The sequence below is a fragment of the Equus caballus genome, chromosome X (assembly GCF_041296265.1).
Source record: "Equus caballus isolate H_3958 breed thoroughbred chromosome X, TB-T2T, whole genome shotgun sequence".
Lineage (NCBI taxonomy): Eukaryota > Metazoa > Chordata > Mammalia > Perissodactyla > Equidae > Equus > Equus caballus.
The window spans coordinates 7,259,328-7,285,986 of NC_091715.1; the positions used below are offsets into that span (position 1 = coordinate 7,259,328).

Consider the following 26,659-nt stretch of genomic DNA (forward strand, 5'->3'; position numbering starts at 1 on the left):
TCAGACTTGCCCCTAAAAGCACTTCAAATATCCGGGGATGTGGCCAGAGGTAGAGAAGTCTTTCTGGAGTTATCTTCTCCTTTCCTTCTCCACTGCTAGTGCCATTTGCAGGTCCTGGCTATCTCTGCCTCTGCGAATCGCTATGAATCTCCAAGTTCATGTCTCTGCTTCTAATCTTCCACTCCATCCTCCACAGTGCTGCCTGAGGTGGCTTCTAATTGTACACCTGATCGCACTACTGCTCTGTACGTCTCTCAAGCCCATAGGGTAAAATCCAAACACAGTGTGGCCTGGGTGGCCCTCTGTGGTCTAGCTCTTGTCTGGGGATTGGGATGAAGTGACTGATGATTAAGAACATGCCCTTTCTGGAACCAGACTTATATGAATTTGAGTCCTGGTTCTGTTTCTCTATCTTCATTTCTCACTGTCTTCCCTTCCTCACTCAACTCTCCAGCCAGGCTTAACTAGACGAGATCTCCCAATATGCCTTACCATGTTAAGTCTCTATAGGTTTCCTTGTGATGACATAGCTGTCTGGGATCCCCTTAACTTGCTGATATATACCCACTCTCTTTCAAGACTTAGTTTAACCATCACTTCCCCCAAGACCTTTCTGTTGCCCCCACCATTTCTGCCCTCTCTACATTCCTACCTACTCAGGCAGCTTGCCAAAGTTGTTCTCGCCGTTCATGATTTTCTCCCTTTCACTACAAAATTACACATCCTTGGAAAATGGCAAGATTTAAATAAAAGCATCCAAGGCAGGCCAGCTAGGGAGTAGAAGGTCTGAGGGTTGAGGAGGGGACGCTGGAGAAAGGGGATACAAGGAAGGGAGGGGAGCCATCGGTTAGCATGGGTCATGGACACTTTAGTCACCTAGAAGCGGGTGTCTTTCTGCAACACACTTTTAATTAACCCTAAATCAAATTTCTATTTTAAGCGTCACATGCCTCAGAATTACTTGTGCCAGGAAAGAACGTCATTAAGAGAGAAAAGGTTTATATAATAAAAGCACATTAAGTTGACACGTACTTATGCAAGACATTTCTTTGTTGAAAAGCGACTGCTATTCTATTCTATTTTCCTTCAACATATTCGATTTTTATTTGCTAAAGTTAGGTTTCAAACTTCCTCCCCTGAAAAGCCGTTTCTTCTGGTCCTTTGCCATTTGCTCAACTCAATTTAAATAACTCTGTGGCGTGGGGAGGAGTGCTTCCTGTGTTATCATCTCTCTGGCCAGCTACTGTTGCTATTTGAGACTATCCAATTGTCTCCGATACCAAGTATTTCATGGGCCCCAGTGAGAGAGGGGCCTCTCTGTTTCAGGTAAGGTCTGAAATTCTTCCCAGGTTGGGGCCAATTACTAACATTTCAAATGATGGTCCTGCTCTCCTCCAAATGGGACTAGGCATTCGGCGTTCTTTGGTTATTCATTTTATTAAATCTTTTTTTTTAAAAAAATTGTGAAATAACACTCAGAAAAGCACATAAAACTAAACGTATGATATAATGACTAAACCATGTAACTCCCACCCAGAAAGTGCTGCTAACCCCATGAACCCCCATATGTTTCTTCCTAATAGTGCCCCTCCCCTCCCACCCTGGAGGTAAACACCATCCTGACTTTTACTTATAGCTTTTAACCCTATGTATGCAACTCTAAACAAAATAGTTTATCTATGTTATGAATGCATAAATGGACCCATACTGCATATATTCTTTAGTTTTCTGCTTCTTTCTCTTAACAATATATTCGTAAGATTCATCCATACGGTTTGCTAGAGATCATTAATTTTCATTGCGATTTGGCCAGTTATTTTTACTAGTATAGTACAAGTGAGTGCTATCATCTTCTTGATTAGGAAAGACAAGCTGATAAATATTGTGTATTCTTTCCCTCCTTGTCTTCCTTCGATCTTTAAATTCAGAAATGCAATCTATCTGAAAACAGCCACCAAACAGAGAAATCAGTAGGGCGTGCGATACTCACTAACAACATTGGCTTGTCCAGTGAATATGGTGTACTGGAGCTCGTAGGAAACCACACTGAATTCATCATCGGAGGTCCAGTGAACGGTGATGGTGTCATAGGAAGCCGTGCAGAGCTCTTCTCTAATTGTGGGAGGGTTGGGAGCTGTGGGGATCAAGAATGCTCATCATCTGAGAAGCAGACACCTCTGGGATACATTTCAGAGATGTTTGACAGTCAAAGCAGGCCTTTCTAAATGGGTCCATCAGAAGTACTAACCTAGAGCTGGTGATCTCAATCCAATGAACATTTGGTTGACTGGTTATCATTGTGATTTTTAACAGGCAGTGTGACTTCAGCCAGGCTGTATGGACTTATCCCTATTTATCATGAACCCACGTTTAAGAGGTTACACAAACAATACTCTCATCCATGAAAGAAAACATGTTAAACAAAAAGTAAACGAGATGAACTTTCATAATTTCATCTACATTGGGGAGATGGCAAACTTCTTGTTAAAGGACTAGATGGTAAATATTTTAGGCTTTGCAGGCCATATGCTCTTTGTTGTAACTACTCAACTCTGTCTTTACACCATTAAAGCAGCCATAGACAATTCATACTCAAGTGAACATGGCCAGGTTCCATAAAACTTTATTTACAAAAACAGGTGAGGGCTAGATTTGGCCTGTGAATCAAAGTTTGCCAAGCTCGGAGCTACACAATGCCACATACTTTTACATTTAGGCACTCAATTGGAAAAATACTGATGTTTGTTATCCCATCAGAAATCAGTCAAATAATTGTTTGAAAATTGTCTTTCATTAGATGTTTTGATGCCTTATAAAAAAAACTTATTAGTGTGGCCTTATTTTCTTCTCACTTTTCAATGTACAGGTGATCTTTCAAATTAAGAATATGATTAACAATCAATCAATAGCTAAGAAGTACATTTTCCTTCCACAAGGAAAACACGATTCCTTGGCATTTGGTTAACTTTATCGCTGGAGAAGGCTGCTGTTTTATGTCTTGAACACATTCTGGAGCAGAGAAGTCTAAATCCTACCAAAATAATGATTTTAAGTTGACTTCTATTGGATTGATTTCAGTAACTGGTTTTATGAGAAGAGTTTGTGAGCAAGAAAAAGACTAGGCATTGAGTGCTTTGCACTGGCAATAATATTTTAGAGCAGGGGTTGGCAAATTATGGCTATGGGCCAAATCTGGCCCACTGCTTGTTTTTGTAAATAAAGTTTTATTGGAACACAGCCAGGCTTATTCATTTATGTATTGTTTATGGCTGCTTTTGTGCAACAGCAGAGTTGAGTAGTTGTGACCATATGTCCTGCAAAGCCTCAAATATTTACCATCTGCCCCTTTACAGTCAAAGTTTGCCGATCCCTGGTTCAGAGACTCTGTCCAGGCCTTTATTTCAAGTCTTCTGTATGCCAGAACCTAACTTCAAAAGGAGAAATATATCTGCATTCTACAGATTAGTAGCAACCTTTGCTTACACTATTACAGAGTTCTCTCCTGCTCTAAACTTTGATTAGGATTGATGAGTCCTAAACAAACCCAAAGAGTGAGAAAAGTTTATGAAAATGGTAAATTTAAAACTTTGATTGTTTTAGTATTCTTCACTTTGCCACCTGAAGATATATCCAGGACAAGTATCATACGAAGCAAGTAAATTTTACGTATAAAGTCAATTAGCTCAGCTCTGTCTATTGGTTATTGAATTCCACAAACATTATTGAGCACCCACAAGTGGCAGGCACTGCATTAAGTTGTGCATTAAGATAGAAGGGCTCTACAGAGCCCTTAAAGCAGTCTTTCTGGAATATGTATTTACACATCTGTCTCCTGAAGTATCCACATGCAAGATTTAGTGTCGTGTGATATGACTTGGATGTGCATGAATCAGTGACACCAATCAGGAGATGTATTCCATGGGGAAGCCTGGCTGCATTGTAAAACATGCCTATTATTGTCTGTGTGGTCCCTGTTAGTGTGGATCACCCTGCATGGGTCAGTGGAGAAACACCTATTCTCCCACAATCGAAATAGTTCATTGAGTTATTTCTCCATCAACCATTGCAGAAAAATTTTGTTCTTTCTGTATTGCAATGTATGATTAAATATAAAGAAAACTACGTTCAAAATAGGCAAGTAGCTGTGAGACACATGGCAGTAGCTGCAATCAGGGAGGAAATGTCCCCTCTCCGGGTTATTAACTTGACACACCACTTAGAGGCATGTCATAGGGGAAAAAAAAATCTTGTTTTCACAGCCAGGCAGGCTAACCCTGTTTTGATTATAAACCCAATGGGTTTGTCCTGAAAAGTCAATACCCAATTTACTGTAAGTGAGAACAGCAGCATGTTGCCAATTTCAATATTCACGGAATCGGTGCCAGAACTGTTATTTTCTTGCCTCTATCATAAACAGGATACAAGAAATGGTGGGCTAATACTCCACAAACACTTCGTTTCCTGCTTACAAATGTCTGATAAACTATTTGGACTTGGCAATATCAGCCAAGCATCATATGTTATGGCCAGGATCGATGTTATGTCTAGAAATAGGCCAAATTTGTATTTGAGGTTGACAGCTAAGAAGGCATAATAGCAGGTACCCCATATGGTCTTAAGTTTGGCATAAACAGCCATCGGGATGATATATGGTGTACACGTTGCTAGTTAGAGCAAACTACTTTGACAATTTACCCTTTAATCAGTACTCTGGCATTCACATAGAGATTAGAAAGGGCATACATTGTTGAAATACTATTAAACAATTATTGGGAAATGGAGAAGACATTCTTGTCAACAAGACACTGATTTTGGGCAGAATGGCCATGTGCCCACCCAAACACTTTCTCAGTCTTCTCTGCCCTTGTGCATGACCTTGTGACATGGGTCTGGCCCACAAGACACAAGTGGAAGTTTTCTAGATGGGTCTTCTGAGCAAGCTTTCTGTTTTCCTGATAAACAAATACAAACTTAGCTGACAGAATTTTTTGTCATCAATTCCCCTCTACCCTTCTCTTTTTGTCTATAATTTGAGCATGCCTGGAGATGGAATAGTCATGTCGTGATCAGGTGGCAAAAAGTAACATAATGAAGCTGGCAGAGCAGAAAAAGATGAGCCTGGGGTCTGAGGTCGTCATTGAACTGCTGCCTAGCTCTGGATCACATACCTCTGTTCCGTTTCTGTGATACAAATACTCCTTAATGGGTTTAGTCATTGGTAATTGGATTTTCTGTTGTTGCAACCATACTCATTCCCAAATGATATAAGGAAAAAGGAGACTTTTAATAGGATGTCATCAAGAAAAACAGCTCAGCCAGAGAAAGTCTAGACCTGCTCTGCCTAATACAATAGCCATGAGCTACATGTGGCTCTGTAAATTTCAATGAACTTTAATTAAAGTTAAATACAAGTAAAAACTCACTAGCCACATTTCAAGTTTTCAATAACACTGTGTGGCTAGCAGCTACCATGTTGGACAATGCAGATATAGAATGTTTCTGTCATCACAGAAAGTTCTATTAAATAGTGTTAGTTTAGAAAAATCTCAGAGTTAAAAGCTTAAAAAAGGAGGGCAGTATATTCATAAATATTTGAAACCAAGTTTGGTTCCTTACTGTAAATGCTTTTTGTGTCAATTTCTTTCTTCCTTAATAGGAATGGTATGGTTTGAAAGAATTACATAAGATAAGTTTGTGGGATGACTCGCTTGCCTTGCAAATGCAGAAAGGCTGAAAACAGTGCCTCGGGTCCCTGCAAAGAAAAAAACTGATCTTCTGGGTGCCATGCTCCTTGAATATAGAACTCCTTTCTTTCTATCTACAGACTGTAAAAACAAACATCACACAAGGTTCTGTCTCTCCTGCTCCACCTTTCCCAACCACTCTCCCACAAACATGCACACACAGAATTAGAGTTGAGGAGCTGATGCTGCACTAAGGGATGTAGTCTCTTGAAGGCAGCATGTCCTAAGTTTACTGCACATCTGGCTTCAGTGTATATATGGAGCCTTCCTGAAGTCATAGGCACCAGTGGCTTTGGCTAATACAAATAAGGTCGCCTAATAGTCTACATTCTACCAGCGAATGTTTTCAGTTCCTGCATTAGAGGTCCACAGCAAAGAAAAATCTGGAAGCCTGGTTAGGAACAGGAGTAGCCTGAGGTTTTCTTTTATGGTTGTTGCTTTTGTTCTTTAAGCTTGATTCACCAAAATTGCCTATCAGAAAGCACAGGATTGAAACACGGCACCAGTAATTCAAGTGTGATTTTTGGGACGTTTGCCATGGTGACCTTCACCAAGATGAAATTCAGTCTTTTACTAGAAAGAGCAGAGGTTTTTGGAGTCTCTATAGACCTGAATCAAATCCTAATTCTGCCACTCCCTAGCTATCTGATCTCCAGCAAGATAGATGACCTCCGTCATTTGCAAAATGAGGATTATAATACTTTCCCTCAATTCGCTAGCGTGAAGATGAAGATTAAACAAGGTCGCAAAATACAAAGAGCTGGAGCAGAGTAGACACCCAGTCAAAGTTAGCTGCCAGTTCTTTCTCTGCCAAGGAACTGTGAGACGCAGAGGCGTTGCTGACATAAAATGAAAAGTAGTCACGTTACCTTATTTTTCTCTTTGATGGCCAATAGAGCTACTATTTGTGGTACCCACACTCTGAGAGTGAGGGAAATGACGGCAAGTATGATTTTAATGATCAAGATTCCCTTTTTTCCTCTGTCCCCAATTTAATCTTGGACTGTGTTGTTTGGTTGAAAAAAAAAAGGTGTGTCAGAAATTGTTTATGGGAATATTAGACTCCATTCCTAAATCAGAAGCCCACATCTCTGGTTATTAGGAAATTGATCTGGTGGCACTGTATCACTGAACGTACAGAATATTAAAGAAAACACAAAGACAATACCTGTAAGGTAATCCAGACATTCTAGCAGTTTCTTCTCTCGGGAAAAATCTAAGGCAAAGGTGTCAAATGTGTCATTGAGGTTGATTTCAGGAATTAGGACCTGGGATGATGCAGTTGCCATGGAGACTCTGTAATTTAAACAAAACAACTTTTTAGAAATGTCAAGGTGGCTTTCACCGTCATTGGATAGGAATGGAAAAAATAAAAGGAAAAGAAATATCATTAAAAAATCGTGCTGTTTTTATATGTGAGCCTTAAAAAGAATCTCAGAATGGCACAACACGGCAACACAATGCAAATGAATGCAAGCTTAAAGAAAAGGCAAAGGAACTGGGAAAACAGCAGAATGGCCTCCCCCCTTCCTTTTTACTATCGGAAAAAATTCCCCATGGAGGCGAAAGAATATTCATATTTCATGTTGCTGTGTATTTAACAGCCTGGCCCCGTCACATCTAACCCCGGCGAGAAGCACATAGCTCCAGGCAGTTCTTCACACATCTGTCTGGGAAACTGTTTGTTCCTTTCAGACTCGACCCTGTTTCACTTCAAAGAGGAGCCTCCACAATTTCAAACTGCATAAAAGGCAAAGTGAAGATTAAAAAGGAATGTTTCCAGATATTGGATTAGTTTAATCAATTACTAGCCTCTCTCTGAAATAAACATTAAAAAAGGAGTTTTGTCTGGCTCGTTTTCATTCTCCTTGTATTCATTTTCCTGCACCATATTCCCAGCAGATGCCATGGAAAATATTCATGAGCTTTCTCAAAAATTCCCCCAGTGGATGACCATTTCTCCCCTCTTCATTTAGGGTTGTGAGTTAAGAGTTCTCATTTATAAACTATAAAGCAATGTATTGGTAAGTATCGGTCTCTTGCTATGGACTCTCAAGTTGATTTGGAAAGTTCAGTTATTAATAGCAGAACATTTTGACTAATTAAAAAATGCAAGTGGGGGCTGGCCCGGCGGCATAGTGGTTGAATTCATGTGCTCTGCTTTGGCGGCCCGGGGTTTGCAGGTTTGGATCCTGGACTCGGATCTACCCACTGCTCATAAAGCCATACCGTGGTGGCGTCCCATATGCAAAGTGGAGGAAGATTGGCACAGATGTTAGCTCAGCGACACTCTTCCTCAAGCAAAAAGAGGAGGATTGGCAATAGATGGTTATTAGCTCAGGGACAATCCTCCTTGCCAAAAAAAAAAGCTATTCTCTCAAAAACAAGGAAATTGTGGCATGATGTAAACCACTTCTAAGCATATCAAACCGTGCTCTACTTGTAATCTTGTTGATTTCGGTATTTCGTTAAGTTCAGTAAATACCACCAAGGACCCACTATGTATAGAGTACTGTGTAGGGCATTGGGAATTTTTGAGCAAAGAAACAATTTTGAAATAATTTAGCTCTAAATCTAGTTACTTATTTTCTAATTAAGGGCATTCATGCTCATTTATACAAGGCCACAAAGCTAGCTGGCAGCAGCCAGGAGAATTCCAGGTGTGTACTCTTTCATTTAATCTAGAAAAATTTCAACCTGGTTAGCCCAAGAGATATATCTCCTCTTGCATCTCTTAATTGCTCTTAAAGCTTTGGATTTTATAAAGATAATATATCTTGGCTATAAAAATTACTCTTGTGGGTATATCCATATAATGGAATATTATTCAGCCATGAAAAAGAATGAAGTACTGACAAATGCTACAATGTGGATGAACCTTGAAAGCATTATGCTGACTGAAAGAAAACAGATACAAAAGGCCACACAGTGTGTGATCCATTTATATGAATGACCAGAACAACCAAATCCATAGGGACAGAAAACAGATTCGTGCCAGGAGCTGGGGGGAAGGGACAATGGAGAGCGACTGCATAAGAGGTATTCCTTTGAGGTGATGAAAATATTTTGGAATTTGATAGAGGTACTAATTGCACAACACTGTGAATGTACTGAATTGTACACATTAAAATCGTTAATTTTATGTTATGCAGATTTCACCTCAATAAAAGAAGTTACACCTGTGAAATGCTCAAGATCCTTAGGAATGAAGTTTCTATAATTGCATTTCTGGAGCATTTTCATTGCCATATAAGGAGGGAAGTAGAGAGGATAATCAACAATGTAATGATTGGAATAATCTTAGGATCCGTAGATGAAAGTTTGAAGAGGCATAAACTCTGTAAAGAAAAGTTTCAAGTGTTTGAATGAGGGTGGAGAATCTAAATTCACCACTTGACCCTTTTACCAAGGAGCAGTGAATAGCAGAGTTGTGTGACTTTGTTGGCTAAATATTGTACCCAAAGGAATTAGGTTAATTATTGTGCCTAACAACTGCTAATTTAGACTGATGGATAAAGGGATGGTTTGGTTGTTAGACATTTTTCACAGATGGTCAAACTGTACTTAAAAAATGCTTTCCTTATGACCCATAATCACAAAACCTTCTTAAAACTCAGAGATCCTAGGATTTTTCAACAAATATTTACTAAGCCGTTAAAGTATGTCACGTACTGAGGAGGCCAAAATATTTGCATCAATGCAGAAAAGTAAAAAAAAAAAAAAATGCTATAGTGTCATTTGAACTCCTCAAATAAAAATTTCAAAGGGAAACCTCAATTAGTTCTGTTTTATGTGATCAGCAGGGAGAACTGTACTGAGCTAGGATGAAATAAGCGCCCAACTTTCTATTGCGTTTCTCTGCCGTTCAAGCATGGCACAGATCTTGTTGGAGGATCTCGATTGCTCTGAACAGGTAATCTTACTTTAGCACTTCCCCCGTCCAGTGACAGAAGCCTCTGTTCAGGTTCATCCAAAATAGATGTCATTCCCAAGTTTCTCCTAGTTCTATGATCCACAAACCATTAGCTGAAACACACTTTAGTCAAGTGACACTTAAAAATGCCTGCCATCTTGATGGTGGGAACTTTGTGGAGTGGGAACAGAAAGGATGAAAGTTCCTAAGCCTGGGAGGCAAAGACTGACTGCAAGAATCTTTGGAGATGACTGTAGCTTTTAACACCTACTTATTTTTTTGATGGAAGGAAAGATATTTATCTTTGGCTACAATTTCAAATTCTTAATTGGAGTGACAGGCGAGGGGAGAGCTGCCAAATTCAACATTTTAGGCCATGTTTTTATTCCCCAAATCCTTGTTGCCCATCTTCTGGCCTTTCAGATATGTTGCCAAAATCCACCAGCACCATCAGTGGATATGCTACCTTCTCAGTTCTGTGCTTTCACAGTCATGTCTGTGTATGTGTGTGTTTGTACATGCACATGTGTGGGCATGCTTATGGGTGTGTGTGTTAAGCTCTTAACATATTGGGGCAAATAAGGGCATTGTGTCCTATCCTTATGCCTCAGAGGATGGGCTGCACATTACTTCCTGTTTCTCTTTCGACTTTGATGGCCCTAATCTCCACAACACTCAGTTGCTAGCAGCCACATGGATCAGTTTTCCAGAAGGTGGTATGTCTAGAGCTACACTGCTCAAAGGGTTTCTGCCAAATGTCAACACGAGGGGAAGATGCTCCACCCTTCCCGTCTAAAATCACCCCCTATGGCCGACCCCCAACAATGGCACTTAAACGGGTCTCTCTCAGGTGGGTGGGCTACAATGCACAACACCACGCTAAAGCCTGGGAGGTCTCACAGTAATGAAATGTGGTTTACTTTGATCAGCTCAGGATTTCCCAAATGCATTTGGCTCTGGAACCTTGTTGTTGTTTTAACACCAATTAACATCCTGCAGAACACACTTCAAAAACCACTCATCAGATGTGATCTACTTCTGAGAATCAGGAGATATCTTTCCATTCCAGAGATGACAACTGGAGTAGTTGGCTTTGTATTTTGGTAAAGTCTGATGGATCCTTTAACTGCCTATGGTGGTGAGGGACAGAGGGGTCACCTCGTGGAGTCTGAGACTCTCCTAGAAGCTCTGAAAAATGGGTACTGTTCAGAGGGAATTTTCTTTTTACCACCCTCTTGATACAGATAATTTGCTGCAAAAAGTAATTTTAATTTTAGATTTCTCATAAGCAGTAGACCAACTTTCTTATGCTTGGATTTAGTGAAGAGTTTTGCTTATTTAACATAATTTTATAAAGATGCATATGCAATCATACCAAAGACCTAGATATCAGTGTGACTTGAGAATAGAGTATGTTATGTAATCCATTTGCATCCATTTAGTGAGCGGGAAGGAAAGGAATTAGCATTTGCTGCATCTTCACCTTGTGACAAGAACTGAGCTAATATTTTTACTTCATTATTTCATTTCATTCTTACAACAACTATTTGAGGTAGGAATAATCGGCCCTATTTCATAAATTTGTTCACTCATTCGTTCACATCAGGCAGTTTGCTATGTGCTGGGGCCATAATGGTGAAAACAAGATGGCTGGGCGTCTTGCCTGCTGGCAGCATATGAGCAAAATTAGACTCACAAGTCTTAAGGAGCAGCCCCAATGCCATCCATAATTACTACTAAGCAATTAGCACAGAGCTAAACGCTTAAAAACGCTTGATTCTGAAGCATATGCATCTCCTACAATGTAAAGCTTGAGGCTTTCTCTCCTTTGGGGTTTTTTTGATGTTTCTTAATTGAAAAACTTTTTGCAGTTTGATTCAGCTTGTAGGCAAACGTATCCATTTTAAGTGATTTAACGATGCAGAAAAATCACATCCAAGTCTCACTTTAGGAAGGCCTGAGGATCAAGTTTGCTCTGGGCTTTCCACCCTTGCATAGCAGAATAAAGATGGTTTAGAAGTATATGCCAAAGCACAAGGCAAACACAATAGGAGGCAGAGAACTATCAAGTTACATCCTAGAGAAGAATGTTAAGTAAAGGGTTGAAGAATAGAAACAAGTAGACAGAGACCAGCACTGGAATAAAGACATACAAGGAGGGGGTCATACTGATATTCTAAACTACGAAAACATAAATCCAACAAACATTATGGAGTATCTATGATGCTTAAGGCCTGTTCTTAGGAGTCATCAGCAATGTTATCACAACTACAGATAGAGGTAGCTATTATGAGCCCAATTTTCTAAGTAGAAAATAGCTCATGGATAAACCCAAAGAATCAGTTAACAAGCGGCAGTGCTGGGATTTGCAACCAGGTTGTTCCCAATTCCTAGTCCAAGCCCAGTGCCCTTTTGCTACGTTCCAGTTGCTGGAAAGAGAGAAGGGCTCTGGGATCAATGAAGAGGATTGACAAGGAGAGACAGAAAGAGAGGGGAAGCAGAAACAGAGGAACAAAGGCTCCCAGCAAATCTGTACAGGGACTATGTATTCAACCTTGATGGAACTTTAGTTTTCTCAGAAGCAGTAGGCCAACTTTCTTATGCCAGATTTAGTGAAGAGTTTTACTTATTTAGTAGAATTTTATAAGAGGACACATACAATTGCACCAAGAACTATATACTAGTGAGGCTTGAGAATATAGTGTATTGTACAACGCACTTGCAGAAAGAGAAATCAAGGTCATGTTTCCGTTCTTGATGAGATGGGCTTGTTACAGGTAGAGCTGAATGGGACCAGATATGGCCTGCTGGATCTGAGGGAGATCACATATATGGGCATTTCTGTGCTTGCGTTTTACGCCCTTGTGTTACACTTCGACTGCAGGTCTTCTTTCAGAATGTTCTATCTTAACTGCCACATTCTCTCCCCTCGCTAGGTGAGAATTCACTCATGTTATACTTGATTGAATTTTTAGGGATTGCTGAGAAACACAGCTCATAGTAGCCATTTCATCTGGACATCTCATGATTTATAGCTGGAGAAAAGTACTCTTGGATCCCAGTTGGAAACCACGACATAAGTGTAAATGTTGTCGAGTAGAATGTCCTGGGTACACTGGACTATTAGTGCCGTTTGCAGTTTTTAACTTTAGGATGAATATAAGGCAATTGGATACAGTCCAGATCAGAGCAGCAAAGACAATTTAACACTTGGAACCTAGGAGTCATGTGGAAAGAAATTGGCTTCTCTTAGAGTAGGGAGGAGATCATTCTAAGGATATAAAAGGGATGATAACCAGCTGTTTATCCACGTGCTTTGGAAGAGATTAAGTATCTAATCAGTTGCAGAAGGAAATTTTCTCAAATATAAGAAATAACACAATGAAGCTGGTTAGACACTAGACCAGAGTTGTAAAAACACTGCACACTACCTTCATTGAAAGAACAGTGAACACAGAAATATCAATGCCTACTTCTATGTGATAGTTTGAGAATTAGCACCGTGTCCAACATAAGCAAGCACTCAACAAATGTTAGTTTTCTTTCTCCTTCCTTGAAGAAATTCAAGTCATAAGATGGTGAATATTTTTTTTCCTAGGCCAGGGCTTAGCAAAGTACAGCCCGAGGGCCAAATGTGGCCTGCTACCTGTTTTCGTAAATAGTTTTATGGGAACACAGCCACACCCATTCGTTTCCGTACAATCTATGACAGGCTGCTGTAGCGCTGTCATGGCACAGTTGAGTAGTTGTGATGGAGACTTTATAACCTGCAAAGCTGAAAATATTTGCTCTCTGGTCCTTTATAGGAAAAGTTTGCAAACTCCTGCTCTAGGATAGAGACCAGCACGAATGAGCTGTTTGGGGACGTGTAGTGATAAGATGCGATTAGTGCTTTGGATAAGGGGCAGTCGACTCTGAAAATTAGAATGAATGAAAAGTCAAGGCCATTGGCATTGGTTGAAGATGTCATTTAAGTGGCATTAGATGCCTTTCTTTGGCTCCACTAAAACTGCTATATGGGTCTGCATCAGTGAAGGCAAAAAATTTTATACCAATCAAGTATGTGTACTGAAGGAGCACCGACCACCGTCAGTTTTACTGCTGACCTGACTATTCAAATAATGTCATTTTTATGTTCCCTACCCTGGAATAAGGGATATTTTACAAGGAGGAGGTATGAGGTTGACTCTTTGGTCCTATCTCTCCCACATGAGTCGGCCTTGACCTTTCAGGAGAGGCAAAGCTCCTCAACCAAATAAAAACAGGCCTAACAGAGAACAACACCTGGGTGATTTTTTTTAAATAGATGGGCCCTGAGATGGAAGAGAGGATTCCCTTTCATGTTTTTGCCTTCATTTTCATTCTTTGTTATCAAGTGTACAATAAGATCAGGTCTAAGAGTCACAATAAATGCTGTTTTTGTGCTATCATAAGCCTCCCGCCCCCCCCCCCCAAAAAAAAAAGCAGGCTGATTTTATTCTTTCTAACTGGCTGACAGACTCTTGTTTCAAAGGCCTTGAACTCCAGGCTGCTACTGAAAAGGCATTGACATGTCAAAGGGAAGCATCTTTAGCTGGAACAAAGCAACTCAAAGCCTCTATTCTCTCTGGTACTCAGCCTTGAAAATGAAAACAAAAGGAAGACAGGGCAAGGCCAACCAATCACACCCCAGACACAGGAGCCCCGCCGCTGAGAACTTCCCAGCAGCCCCTGCACTCACCTCTCAGTGATATTCTTAGCGGTCTGTAGGAAACGCGCATGATCATTCTCCTTCAGAGAGTGTTCCGCTTGGGAGATGAGTGATGCCGACCGCTCAATGCACTGTTTGCAGTTTGCAATCTGCTGAGCCAGTTTGCGAAGCCTCATCACCTTGAACAAAAGAGGCATGGAAATGGTTATATGGGTGGGCTCACTTCACGAAAACGCTTCGGGCCAGACCCTTCTGATGTGTGTGCATTTTGTTGTATGTAAGTCATCCTTCGATAAAAGTTCAAAATGTAGGCATAGAAATATGGAAATCCCAGTGATAGGACTCTCCTCTTAGATATTCTTTATCTCCTTGGAGAAGTGTTGCTAATTTGTTTTATGAGGAAACACTGAATTGCGAATTGCTTCCCTGTTGATGGGGAAAAAAGGTATTGCCCAGTGGCAAGTTACAGAGGGTCACCAGACCTCTTCTCTCAACTATTCCACACAATTATTGTAAGATTGTAGGGAACCCTGGAGCTTTCTCTAGCTCAGTTTTTCAGCTGGATCATCAAGAAAATAAAACATCTCTATAGGTGTAAATGTGTGGCTTAAGTAAAACCCATTTTCTAAAAAGTTCTTTGCAATCCATGTAATAAAATTGTGATGTAAAAACATTAAGTATTACTATTTCCCACACTATCTAAAACTCATGTGTTAAATTAACAGAAAGGGAGCATTTTTTCCATTGATTAATATTTTTCCTGTTGAACAGATGAGAGAAAGCCAAAAAAAGCACAGCTGGGCCATTTCCCCTCACTGGGAACGTCATTTCCAGGCACTTTGTGCTTACTTGATAACTAAGAACTATTTTGATAAGCATTTCCCAGTCGGGATAAAAACGCATGTTTGGTTCCAACCTCCATTCTAATTCCTGATTCTGCCTTGCTTGAAAACGACCCTCAAATGTAATTGACCATAACCTCTGGGGCAGGCCAAGATAAGTCCACGGTAACCCACCTGACCGTTTGCTCTGGTGTTGGAAATGTGCTGTGAGATGAAGGCCTCTGGCCAGAAGCCAAGTTAAAATTAGACTGCTAATTGGAATTGCTGTACGCCTAGTGCCCCCATCCACACAGCCTGGGACAGGTCTTAGCCAGCTTTATGATGGTTCCGGAATGGAAAACAGCCCTGGGTGAAAGTGTAGGGAGGTGGCCAGTTAATCTGTCTTACAGACAAGGCTGGCTCAGGCTCCCTCCAGAATTCCTAACTCCAAGAAATTCCTTCTTTCTCCAAGTCATCATTATCATCCCCATGCAACTCTAATCGAAGAAAAGGAAGGAAGGAGATGTCAGAACTTGAGGCCTCTGAGGAACGTCCAATTCCAGCTACATCATACTACAGCAAACAAAGGAAATTAATGCTGAATTGAGAAGCAACAGCCATAAGATTTCAGGCAAGAGTGAAAAAAAATTCCAGGAAGTAAAGAGTTAGAGAAAGAAGTGTCAAAACTTGGGGGCAAACAGTAGTGATCTTAAGCCTGGTAAAAGACTTAACTCATTATAATTATAGTGACCATCCACGGCAGATTCACTGTGTTCATTAGTTGAATAAAATAACACTCATTTTACACCAAATAGAATTTAGCTTCTAGCATCATTATATCTGGAGATAAAGCTAAGAAAGGCAGAGTCCACTTCAAGATATTAGAATGAATCCATAAGAAATTGTCAGAAGAAGAAAAAATAACTGAGGGTCCCTAGAAGAAAGCAAGTGAATGGAACATTTAATCACACGACACAAAGAATGCCGTAAATTACATGGCAGAATCGAAGATGTTTAATACAATTCTAACAAAAGAAAAATGAGGTCAAAATGCTCCTTTAGAATAACTTCATGTCAATAACCTATCCTTTTGGTAGGCCTGTTAGTGACTGCACAGTTACAGATGTAACAATGCTTGAATTCCATTTTCTACTTTCTTTGCTTCTATCAAGATACTGGAAATTAAAAGTGACATAAGAGGAAAAGAAGAAAAACCGGCCCTAAATCACGTGTAAATTAAAGCAAGTCAAAATGAGAACTTCCTTTGAAAATATAGAAATGTTTTACAGAAAACAATTTTTGGTATAATTTTCACTTTAGTTCAGTGTACAGTTCCATCTGATACACCAGACCGGAGCTTTTCAAACGTGATTGCACAAGAATCAGCTGGGATCTTTTTTAAAGGAAAACTGTAGATGTTTGGGCTGACTCTCCAATATCCTTGGTAAGGAGTTGTAATTGACAGAGCAGGAGGAATCTGCATTTAACAAGCAACGTTTTTTGATCTGTAGGTGATGAATCATTAGTATGGTCAGGACTAGCATTTAAAAACCAAATAGAAGAGAAGAGGAGAGGAGCAAAGAAAGTAGCAGAGTGGATTCCTGGTAGAAAGGGCAAGTTAGGTTTTGTAAAACTTTGTGTGTGTGTGTGTGTGTGTGTGTGTGTCTGTGCTGCAGTTGATGTCATGTGTATTTCTTACGGTGGTTTTTAGTAAAAAAAAAAAAAAAAGAAAAACACTGCTCTAAGTTGGGTGCTCCCAAACTATGATATCCAGCACACAACCAGTTTGTGTAAACAAACTTTCTTGGCATACTGCCACATTCATTCGTTTATGAATCATCTATGGCTGCTTTCACACTACAACACTGGGCAGAGGTGAGCTATTGCAACAGAGACCGTATGGCAAAGCCTAAAATACTTATTATCTGGCCCTCCACAGAAAAAGTTTGCCGACTTAAATGATTCCGATCACAGGGCCCTGATCTGAACCACACCCTGTGAAATGCTATCTTACAGGGTACAGCACTTCAGAATCAGACAATGAGCAGTAAGCCAAATACTCGTTTCTTCCTTAGAAAACGGTTTTTCTTATATATTATTTTAAAAATCTGACAAGATGAATAAAGTGTGATTTTTTTAAAAGAAATACTAGATACTGACCCATAAGAAGATTCTATATAGGTATGTGTTACTGCTGCTGGGGAAATTTTCCCGAGTTGGCACTGTTCTTTTTCGCTTTGGGAAGTGTGACTGCACATTGTAATTTCCGGAATTCACTCCATGCTCATCATGGAAATATTCTGTCTGTTGGAATCTCCTTTTAGTGGGGACATAGGCCTATTTATATCAATTTATTTGCTGTTTACTACACCTTACACATGCTTTTAAAAGCAGCCCTTTATTTTTCTTTACTTGCATTTTAAATGCTTTTATATACTTGCTTTTATATATATGTACGATTTCCATCCCATAATTGTTATGTCCAAACAACTGATCCTCAGCTGACACAAGTATCTGAACTGACAGTGAGGCCTGTACTCAGCGTTTCTATAAGGCTATGGAAAAGCCTGAACATTTACTCCGAGTTAATTATCTTAAACTTTGGAGATTTAGAGTACATAAAAGCAGTGAAGAGAAAGGACCCTTTTTCTCTTCAGCTATGGCCTCCTATCGTAGATCTGTGTCTGAACGTAAAATGCATAATTTGCTTAACTTGGAGTTTGACATCAGCTTTTCGTGTGTTGACATGAAATTTATCCCCTGCTATTGAAGAAACAAGACAATTCTTTCCCGGGGAGTCTCATGGCTTGAGACTCTTCAGTCTGTCCAAGTATAAAGGCTGTCGAGCTATTTATTTCAAAGAATGCACAATGGTCTGAGAGCAGGAATTGCCAGTATGTACTGATGTGTAACAATACCGCCTGCTTGGCAACCTCCCTAGTTGGAGGATTTGCAGTAAGTTTGTTTCCACCAGGTCTAGCGGCCTTGTGATTGGCACCAGAGACAGACAGAGGCAAAGTCACAAGGCGGATGAAATCCACCTTTGTGGTCTCCACAATTCTGCTGGTTCTTCCTCCAGCTCCCTACTTCCAAGTGCTGGCCAGAGGGCTCCAGTGTCCCTTCTCTGGATTCAGTGTCCTCAGACTGCCCAGCCAGCACCCTGGGCACCTGCACTGGGCACCGAGTCCACACTTGCCCTCCTTGCCCAGCACCTCAGATTTCCAGGGTGTTGGCACTCACGCTCTTCCATTCTTCAAAACATATCTCTGACACCACGTGCCCTGGCCAGGGACTCAGTCACTGTGAATTTTGGGGTTTGGGATCAACTACCTTTGATCATGTGCCAAAGTAGTAACTCAAGAGAAAGCTGAACTGGGCCCTCATCTTTCCCAAGTAGCGTTTGCTTTCTAATGTTGCCTTCTGAGATAAAGTCCCTGAGCAAATGTGCATTTTTAAAAAATTGACTAATTTCAAACATACAGGCTATTTTTAAAGTAATATAATCAACTTTCCTGTACACAGTATCAGCTTTACCAAATCTCAATATTTTCACCATATTAGTGGCAGGTTTTTCAAAAGGAAGTAAAATATTACTGATAGAATAGAAACCCTGAGTATCCCTCTCTGATTTCATTCATGTCCCTCTCCAGAGGAAAACCCCCTCTTGAATTCAGGGTTGTCACTCCCAAGCATGTTTATGTATACATGCCTAAACATTGTATGGGTTTTTTTGTAGTTTATCAAATTTTATATAACACTTCTCATTCTATACAAATCATTATAAAACTTTATATTTTTGTGATTTGCCCATATGAATACATATCACCCTAGTTCATTAATTTTAATTTCTGAAGACTGTTCCATTATATAAATATACAATTTACTTGTCTTACAAACAGCTTTATTGAGATATAACTAACATACAACAAACTGCACATATTTAAAGTACAAATTTGACAAGTTTTCAAATATGTGTAAACCCATAAAACAGTCACTATATTCAAGATAATGAACATATATATCATGCTCCCACTTTTCCTCCTGACCCTTTGTAATTCATCCTGTCCACTCCTCCCTGTCACTCATTCCTAAGCAACTACTGATTGTTTTCTGTCACTATAGATTATTAGAAAGTGTCATTTCTACAATTCCATATGAATATACTCATGCAGTGTATACTAATTTCTGTCTGGCTTTCACTAGCCATAATTATGTTGAGATTCATCCATGTTGTTGCATGTTTCAATAGTTCATTCCTTTTTATTGCTGAATCCTATTCCATTGTATGGTTACACCACAAATTGTTTATCCATTCATCTCTTGATGGATATTTGGGTCATCTCCAGTTTGGGGCTGTTACCCAAAATTCATGTACAAGTCTTATATGGACATATCCTTTCATTTCTCTTGGTAAACACCTGGAAAGGTTGGATCATATGATAAGTGTATATTTAACTATTTAAGAAACTGCCAAAGAGTTTTCCAAAATGCATTGTTTTCATTCTTACAAATAGTGCATGAGAGTTCCAGTTCCTCTACATTCTCACTAATACTTGGTACTGTCCATCTTTTTAATTTTGACCCTTCTAGTAGGTAAGTAATGGTATCTCATTGAGGTTTGCATTTCCTTAATGACCAATGATTTTGAACATCTTTTTATGTGCTTATTTGCCATCCATATATCTTCTTTGGTAAAGTATCTATTCGAATCTTTTATCCATTTGGTGAAGGGGTTGTCTGTTTCTTTATTAATGTGTTTTGAGAATTTGCTATATATTCTAGATACAAGTACTTTATTAGGTAAATAATTTATAAATATTTTCTCCCAATTTGTGGCTTATCTTTACATTCTCTCAATAGTGGCTTTTGAAGACAAGATTTTACTTTTGATGAAATACAATTCATAATTATCTATGTAATCTGTAAATATTTCTTTTATGCTTTTGTCATTGTATACAAATAATCATTTGTCCAACCCAACGTCAGCAAGATTTCCTCCTATGTTTTCTTCTAGAAGTTTTATAGTTTTTACCTTTTACATTTAGGTATATGATTCATTTTGATTTAATTTTTGTATCTGGTATGAAGTATGGATCAAATTTCATATTCTTACATGAAGATAGCCTCCCCTATGTGGAGGCTAAAACTCAGTCTCCAAATTTCCCTTGCAGCTTGAGTTTTCTTTGTAATTTCAGTCTCTCCATTTTTACCTCCAAAACTGCTAATTTGTTATTTTCATATTTATTTTTTCTTATTTCATATCCTTCCTTTGTGGTTTCACAATTTTTTGTTCTTTTAATGTAGAAGTTATTCCTTCATTTATCTCTCTGAACATCTTTTTTATATTTTCTCATAAAATTAATTTCATCTGGGGTGAGATACTGTCTTTGCTGATTTTGTTGGTTGTAGTTTTAGACATTCACGATTTCTTTACATGCTTTGGAATTGTGGTTTGAATTTCAGTTTGAAAGGGAAGAAGTCATTCATAGTTTTTCTCCCTCACTCTCCTTGCTTAGTCTACCCTAATGGTTTTACAGTCACCTTCACTTCGCCCTTGGGGGTCCTCATTCAGGAATCCTATGTTATCTCTGCATTTCTGAGGCTCCTATTTTGTGCAGGTATTAGAAATAGTGCAGAGCCAGGCTCCAACACAAGTGACTTGCTGCAGACTCCCAGGCCTGAAGATTGCTCAAAGCTATGGTTGGCAATAATCTTTTTCGTCCCTTTTAATGAACTGAGAAACCTTGTGCAGTCCGTGGGATTAACCAATGAGCCTGATTTCAGCCCCCCATGCCATCTGGAGCACTTCTAGCCCCTTTACCCCAACGCTTCAAGAACTATTTACCCACTGGAGTTGAAGGTGTAGCAGATTTGGTCTCTTCCAGACCAAGTCCCAGTAGCCTGTGTCTTAGCCACAGTCAAAGCTTTTGCAGTGTCGTCGTATATCTGGCCCATAAAGATATTTATCATCTTGTTTTGGGTCCAGTTATGTCTCTTTGCCGGTCTATTTTCCTATGTTCTCTATCATTGATATGTGTTCAGGGTGGAGTGGGTGCACCAAAGCATGAACCTCATACATTACTATGGCCAGAACTGGGGATACCCCCTCACTACTTTGATCTAGCTCATGAGAGACACCCTCATGCTGGGGAGTTAAGTGAGGGAAACGAGGCATGCTGGCCAGGAAGTTGTGGTGGAGTGTCATTGCAGGCTGAATAAGGGCCCCCAAAGATGCCCATATCTCAGTCCCAGGAGTTTTTTTTTTAATGTGTTAACTTACATGAGAAAAGAGTCTCTGCAGATGTGATTAAATTAAGGATCTTGAGATGGGGGATATTATGCTGCTTTATCTGGGTGATCCCAATGTAATTATAAGGGTCCTTATTAGAGAAAACCAGGAGAGTCTGTCAGAGAAAGAGATTTGAGGATGGAAGCAAAGGTCAGAGTGATGTGATGAAGAAACCATGAGCCAAGGAATGTGGGTGGCCTATAAAAGCCAAAACAGGCAAGAAATGGATTCTGCCCTAGAGCTTCAAGAAAGAAACAGCACTGCCGAAACCTTGACTTTAGTCCAGTGAGACTGACTTTGGACTTCTCACGTTCAGAAGATCAGATACTAGATCTGTGTCCTTTTAAGCCACCAAGTGTGTAGTAATTGGGTACAGCAACAATAAGAAACTAATATGAGTGTTGAGAGCTGATCCCTGCACATGACCATATAAAGGCAACAAATTACTTTCCATTGCATACTAATAATTAACTGCAGCTGTATTTCAGGCAATCATGTGTCTGAGAACCTGGAAGATGTAAGGTATTAAGAGATGTACATATGCGGCCTGATGATGGAAGAGGAAATACATGCTGTAAGGACTCCAGGCTGATGCAAAGTGCTCCTCCAAGTCGTACAGTCTGTATGACTTAGAAGACACATCTGAGTCAGGCCTTGGCCAGGAAATAATGTCATATTAATTTATTAATTCACTGTAATAGCTTTAAGAACAATTTGATTTGATTTGACTTCAACTCTTCTGATCACCACCACAATCTACATATATAAATATTTTTCAATCTATATAGACAAACTAATCTAAAACATTATACAATATTAGAAGTACCTTTTAAATTTTGTAGAAAAGAGAAGAGCACATATCTTAGTTATTGTAATCTCTGTACACTGCTTAATACTTGCTAATTTGATTTAGTTATACATAGTTCATTAAAATATAGTTATGAGCATTAATAACAGAAATTCATGAATTCATTGGATGTCAAATGTTTCTCTTTTTTAAATATTTATAAAATTATCTTTTGAGGGTGGCACAGAAATGGGTAAAACAAAATGTATCATGAGTATTTCAATAAAAATATGACATTTAAAAATAGAATAAAGTGATGAATTCTAAAATTACCAACGGTTTCTGAATGAATTTTGAACAAATAGGAGAGTGGCCATAAAGAATATAATATAAATTTGTGAATTGATTTTTAAATATAGTTTACTATGAAACCACAGGAATTTTAAACATACAAACATTAGAAAAGAAGTACTATTAATATATCCACAAAGGGGTATATGATATAGTGACACTATAGGAATTTTGCCACCATGAACTGATACCTGTCTAAATTCACTCAAGGACAGGGGAAACCACATCACAATTTCAATATATAAAGTGTGACTCATTTAAACCTATATTTAATACTGTGTTAATTGCTAGCATATAGCAATAAATGTGAAATGAACTCTTCCTCTGTGGAACCCATCTTCTCACAGAGAAGAGAGGTGGAAAACAATGGCTAATTATAGAGCTCCACGCTGCCCCCTGGAGTTGGGTAATGGAGCAGCCCTTGTATTACAGGTATGCATAGGAGACCATAATACAAAGCGAGGGGTGGAGAAAAAAATGGCCAACCAAGGGGCTTTGAACTACATCTTTTTTTTTTTTTTTTGAGGAAGATTAGTCCTGAGCTAACTACTGCCAGTCCTCCTCTTTTTGCTGAGGAAGCCTGGCCCTGAGCTAACATCTGTGCCCATCTTCCTCTACTTTATATGTGGGATGCCTACCACAGCATGGCGTGCCAAGTGGTGCCATGTCTGCACCTGGGATCCGAACCGGCGAACCCCGGGCCACTGCTGCGCCACCAGGCTGGTCCCCTGAACTACATCTTAAAGACTTAAGAGGAGATGATAGAAAATACAGAAAAAGGGGGTATTTAATATTTCTTAAACTATTGAAGTGCCTGGGAGTATGATATTTTCTCCAGGTAAAGAATATGAAATCTTCCGCCTTAGAAATCTTACCTTCCCTTCTTTGATCTTGGTTCCAATAATTTGTCGTCTTTGCTGAATGATCTCAATGAGAAGATCACACTCCTCCATCAATTTGGCTTCTTGACGCGATGCATTGACCTACAAGATAGACAGAAGAGTAAACATTAATTTGGCCTTTGTTTTCAGTTCTTTCAGCTCTTTTTAATGTAGACTAGTATATTTCTGGTAATTTCTGAAAAGATATAGTAAAGTTAACTCTTCTTCAAATTATGCAGGGATGGCAAATATAGGACTTACACGTCTACTCCTTATTTTGCAACCCTGGAAAACATTATTATCCAATGATAGCAGTCTTTACTGCTAAGCCAGACTCAGCCTCAGAATCTTCCTTAACAGATCATGCACATAGCTATTACAAGTTACATAGTTTGAAATTGACACTTGAAATATATTTGCAATTTCTGCTTTTATATTTCGAAAGAAAGCGCAATTTTGGCCTGTTAAATGTAAAAAGTAAGTTAAAAAAACTAATATTATTCTTTTATGGAGGATGTATTACTATCAATACCTTCTGCACAAATTTTCCAAAACCTAGGTAGCAAGGTTACATCACATTTATTGGACTTTTCTTTTAAATACAGACATTCAATTTTGCATTTCATCACTATAAAAACATCAACAAAGAAAAAGGATGGTTAAATGTTCTACTAATCTTATGACATAATTTAAAACTTTACTTCTGGTATACTTCTGAAAGACCAAGATTCTACAATGATAGCATGTCATTCTCCTGGAAGGGTAGATCATTATAGAATGGTTTGTATTTGAAGTTTTTAAGACTCATTGTATGCAAGGGAGGGTTACAATTAGCTCATTCTTGGCAAGTGGGCTTGGGAAATACTCTGCACAAGCTATTTCCTCCACCTCATGACAATTCTGAAATGCTTATTCACAAACAGAGACCCAGAAATCACAGCTGTGGGAAATGAACATCGTGTGCATGGGGTTTATGATTTTAATGCAGCGCACAAGAAGCTGCAGTGTTATAAAGAGTGACAATAGCAATGATTACTCTAGCACATCTCAGGGAGGAGACACGGCCCAGTCATTAAGCCCTTTTGATTTGGGATACTTTATTTAACTGTAGTAATTTCATTCTCTATGAATGAAATAAACTGGAAGTAGGGTCAGGAGCTCAGGATAAAAATCCATTGATGGCTGTTCAGAGAAAACATGTCCTGTTTCCAGAGGCCAGGATTCCTTGAGTTATTTTCTTGATCACTATAAGACACAGTAGAGAGACTACTCAAGAAGTCTTATTGAGAAGACCATGGTCACTGGCCATTTGCACCAAACCATGAGATCACGTCCTATGTCAGATTAGCACACAGACATATTTGCTAAATGTTTAATGAACAAAAAAAATTAAAAATACACTGATGGACAAGTACAGAATGTGGAACGCAGGCTAATATTTCAAGCAAGCTAATCACTGGGCTCAATTTCTCTTACCATTACTTATGTCGTCATTTGTAGTTGCCTCTGAGGCTTCCTAAATAAATTTAACATCTACGGAAATATTTACCTGAAACTCTACTACTCTCAAGAAATTTCTTGTCTTTCCTTTTCACCTCAAACTGAATTTAATAACTTACTACAACTGAGCTGTGAAAAGAATGAGATCATATTGAAACCACGGGCACATCATGATGGAGAAAGTGAAATTTCTAGAAAGTAGCATCCTACGCTTGAAAAGTATCTCCTAGAATGAGCCCTAGGAGACAAGTTGTACTTGAGCATACAATCAACATAAATCCAATAGGATGCAAGCTCCATAAGGGGAGGGATCTTTGGCTGTTGTGTTATGAGGCATCTATCCCAAGCGCCTGGTGCCATATCCGGCATAGAACAGTGAAAATGACCTTCCAAGAAGAGACAAAGTAAAGTATAATGAAGCAAGTAGCCATCATGATATACTGCAAGCACTCAATATGCATGTATTGGATTTATTGGTTTTCTAGGACTGTGTAGACATAAAATTATGTCCCAAGGATTATTCTTAGTGGGGGAGGGAATTGATTTATTTTTCCAACTTTATTGAAATATATTTCACATATCATAAAATTCGCCCATTAAAGTACCCAGTTTTGCGCTTTTTACTGTATTCAGAGTTGCACAATCATCATCACAATCTAATTTTAGAACATTTTCAGCATCCCCCCTCAAAATCCTATACCCATTTGCAGTAACTCCACATTCTTACTATCTACCTCCTTTCGGGCTTAGGGAACCACTAATCTACGTTCTGTCTCTTCACAGATTTGCCTGTTCTGGAATTTCATATAAGCAGAATGAAACAATATGCGATCCTTTTTGTCTGGTTTATTTCACTTAGCATAATGTTGTTAACACTCCTCCATGTCAGAGCACGTGTCAGTACTTCATTCCTTTTTATGCCAAATAATATTCCATTTTAGGGATGTACCACATTTTGTTTATCCATTCTTTAGTAGATCGACATTTGGGGTGCTTCTATTTTTTGGTTACTATAAATAATATTGCTGTAAACATTTATGCATAAATTTTTGTGTACACATATGTAGTCATTCTTCTTGAGAACAGAAGTGGAACTGGCGGGTCATATGTCAACTCTATGTTTAACTTTTTGAGGAACTGCCAAACTGTTTTCCAAAGTGGCTGCACCATTTTTTTTTTCTCCCCAAAGCCCGAGTACCTAGTTGCATATCCTAGTTGTAGGTCATTCTAGTTCCTCTATGTGGCACGCCACCACACCATGGCTTGATGAACAGTGTGTAAGTCTGCGCCTAGGATCCGAATCAGCGAAACCCGGGCCACTGAAGCGGAGCGAGAACTTAACCACTTGGAGACAGGGCTGGCTCCCGGCTGCATCATTTTATATGCCAATGAGAGGCATATGAGGCTTCCAATTTCTTCACACCCTTGTCAACACTTGATATTGTCTATCTTTTTTGTTTTAGTCATCCTAATAAGTATGGAGTGGTATCTCATTGTGGTTTTGATTTGCATTTCTTTGATAGCTAATGATGTTGAGCATCTTTTCATGTGCTTATGGGCCATTTGTGTATCTAATTTAGAGATATGAACATTCAGATCCTTTGCTCATTTTGTAATTGGGTCATTTATCTTCTAATTATTAAATTGTATGATTTCTTTATATATTCTGAATACAAGTCTCTT

General features: G+C 39.1%; 1 protein-coding gene across 6 annotated transcripts in view; it reads right to left on the reverse strand.

Moving 5' to 3' along the window:
- The window catches only part of MID1 (midline 1), a 346,750-nt gene that overhangs the window by 26,513 nt on the left and 293,578 nt on the right, over positions 1–26,659 (reverse strand). For all 6 annotated transcript variants that reach the window (XR_011434657.1, XR_011434656.1, XM_005613976.4 and 3 more), the window contains exons 4-7: positions 23,471–23,578; positions 14,378–14,526; positions 6,913–7,040; positions 1,991–2,134 (exon numbers count right to left, since the gene is read on the reverse strand). Coding sequence is in view for 4 of the 6 variants with exons in the window: in XM_005613976.4 (XP_005614033.1) it covers positions 1,991–2,134; positions 6,913–7,040; positions 14,378–14,526; positions 23,471–23,578 (529 nt within the window). In the remaining 2 variants the exon portion in view is untranslated. The remainder of the gene's footprint in view (positions 1–1,990; positions 2,135–6,912; positions 7,041–14,377; positions 14,527–23,470; positions 23,579–26,659) is intronic.